We start from the raw sequence: 3,005 nt of genomic DNA on the forward strand, positions 1-3,005 counted from the left end.
TATTTGATCACTTCCCTCCCCAAAGCCTCTGCCCTTATTACCAAGTATGTATGTCCTGTGTTATGTCTCTTCAACCTATCCTTAACTTATCCCTAACCTCCAAATCCTAACAAATAGGAGTAGTTATAATAACCTCATTTCTATTACAGTTATTGTGCCTTGCTTTACTAATGCTGATTAATTGTATTGTTATTATTATTTGTTTTACCTTTTCTTCTCTTGTGGGTAGTTCAACCACATTAAATTGCATTTCTAAAAAGCTTATAGACTTTTTATTGCAGCATCAGTTAGAAAGGAGATTCATTAAAATGATTTTATGTTGAAATTCATACTTTTCAACTGCATAAGCTCTGCTCTTGTTGCTTTCCAATTGAAGTGTCATGGAATGTGGTGGCCAAGTGTGACACGGGGAAACAAGTCCGCGGTGGTTGTACAGGAACAATTTTATAGTTGTGGACTTATAGCTGGTTCTTTGATGGTAGCACACAGTAAACAAACAGGTTGCAATTGTTTGTTTTGAACAAGGAAATCTATTTTCCTATAACCATATTTGTCATTGATATTTTTACATGTGTATTTTTAAACTAATTTACATGGTTATTTTGGTATTCTTATGTTTTGCACTTTTTGAAATAAGAAAAAGTCCTAATGTGAGAATAAGTTCATTTTTTAGTAAAGCACATTTTCTTGTAGTTATATTATCTCTGTTAGATGCACTTTATTTGAGGCACAAATATGTGATTTTATTTTCAACTGGTGTTGTATATTTAAATGTTACATTATAACTTTGGGAAAGTCATTTGCAATAAGAGGGTTTGGAAAGCATTACAGGTAAGAGAATAAAGCAGAAAATAAATTTGATGTTGAGAAATTCTCACCTGGGTGTTTTCCCGTATATTGGTTTTATATTGTTATGGATGTCACCTGCAAGAAGAAATGTAGTTGTAATGTTCAAGTAAAGTATCCTCTATGTTGTACCTTGTCTTGCATGTGTCTCCTTCAATTGTTAATCAAGTGATTTTCAAACTTGCAGTGACAACTCCTCTCTTCACACAAGTAGGGCACCACCGGACGTATATAGACCCCCACACATATGAAGACCCAAATCAAGCCATAAGGGAGTTTGCACGGGAGATTGATGCCTCGTACATCACCATTGAGGCCATTATTGGAGGTGGAGAATTTGGTGACGTTTGCAAAGGGAAGCTGCAGTTGCCAAGCCGGCCAGAGATGACAGTTGCAATCAAGACTCTGAAGGTAAGCCTATACATCAGCATTCAACTACTACCAAACATGGATTTTATAATGAATTAGTTTTACTTCTAAATATGGGCATGTCTGATGGTTAAGCTAGAATGCTCGGTTTGGTCTAAGGAGAGAAGAAAACATCCTATTTTTATTTGCTAAAAAAAATAATGATTATCTTTTGTTTTCTTTCAGCCTGGGTCTTCTGAGAAAGCTCGTGTGGACTTCCTGACAGAGGCATCTATCATGGGTCAGTTTGAGCACCCTAATGTCATTTTCCTGCAGGGAGTTGTTACAAAGAGCAACCCTGTCATGATCATCACGGAATATATGGAGAATGGCTCACTAGACCACTTCCTCAGGGTTAGTGTCAATGTAAAGGTCCTAGGAACTTTTAATTTTTTGTTGTATTATATAGTTTGATTGTAAGAAATGAAATTTCATTAGTTCTCATTTAAGTTATGAATTGACAGCTAAGAATAATTTCTCCACATACAGGTGAATGATGGTAAATTCCAAGTTCTCCAGCTGGTTGGGATGCTCCGATGTATTGCCTCAGGGATGCAGTACTTAAGTGAAATGAATTATGTACACCGTGACTTGGCTGCTCGCAATGTTCTTGTCAATGCTCAGCTAATATGCAAGATTGCTGACTTTGGTTTATCCCGTGAGATTGAAAGTCACACAGAAGGCGCATACACTACAAGGGTTAGCGGCTATTCTTTATCTTTATTGTCTTTAACCACTTGTTGCCGGGATGCCCACTGAGTGTTTAATTTAGTAATTGTTTTTACATATAGATGGCTTCACAAGTACTAAGTCACCTATGAGCTAATTACGAGAACTACCTGACTTACCTGTTTACCCTTTTGCTTGATTTTTGATAATATTTTCTAGGATTTGATATTGCTGTTAATAATGTGAACAATATAGTAAGAATAATGTTTATAACAAATATAACAGTGCCAATATTGATAGCATTAGTAGAAAAAAAGCATTTTCTGGCTATTTCAAGGAAGTTGAGATCACAAGATATATTAATTGACTCATTTGTGGATAAGCACTGACAGAGCCATCTATGTACAGAAACATTTAACAAGACAGTACTAAAGTGAATGCAACATTTTCCCGTTGGCATTGGGTTATGTTTTCCTAAGTTTTGTTTGTATAATGTTTGAAAGAAGTAAAAGATTACTATAAGTTTCTTATTGTCTGTTATTAGGTTTCTAGATTTATGTGTTGGACTTGCATATTTCATGTGTGTTTAAAAAAGAAATTTCAAAATTCCTCATTGGAGAATTAACTTCAAAAACTGGAAATGGTGAGAAATTACAGTTTAATGGTAAGTGGACTATTTCAGGGTGGTAAGATCCCTGTACGATGGACTGCCCCAGAGGCTATTGCATTCCGCAAGTTTACTAGCGCTTCTGATGTATGGAGTCTAGGCATCGTGATGTGGGAGGTGATGAGCTATGGTGAACGACCTTACTGGAACTGGAGTAATCAAGATGTCATCAAGAGCATTGAGAAGGTAAATTGATGGAAATTGTTTTTCCCCTGATGTATATTTGATTATCTAATTATTTGTAAATGCACTAAGTAACTTTTTACCAGGTAATGAATATGTAATGAAAAGATAAATAAATACAAAACTTTGGTTCATAGAGTTCAGAGTAGATAGGTAATAGGGTCAAGTTTATTTTTTTCTTTCCTTCTTTCTTTTTGAGTGTGGTGTAGATGTAAATGAGGGTTAAGTCATT

At 35.3% G+C, this 3,005-nt stretch overlaps 1 protein-coding gene across 1 annotated transcript in view; it reads left to right on the top strand.

The window, feature by feature from the left end:
* LOC113814170 (Eph receptor tyrosine kinase) overlaps nt 1–2,776 on the top strand; it is a gene marked incomplete at both ends in the record, with an annotated part of 10,180 nt that extends 7,404 nt beyond the window's left edge. Inside the window, 4 exon segments of the mRNA XM_070120210.1 lie at nt 1,034–1,257; nt 1,441–1,608; nt 1,744–1,953; nt 2,606–2,776. Coding sequence (XP_069976311.1) covers nt 1,034–1,257; nt 1,441–1,608; nt 1,744–1,953; nt 2,606–2,776 — 773 coding nt within the window.
* Between the last annotated feature and the right edge of the window lie 229 nt (nt 2,777–3,005).

The sequence above is a fragment of the Penaeus vannamei genome, unplaced genomic scaffold, assembly GCF_042767895.1.
Source record: "Penaeus vannamei isolate JL-2024 unplaced genomic scaffold, ASM4276789v1 unanchor3746, whole genome shotgun sequence".
Lineage (NCBI taxonomy): Eukaryota > Metazoa > Arthropoda > Malacostraca > Decapoda > Penaeidae > Penaeus > Penaeus vannamei.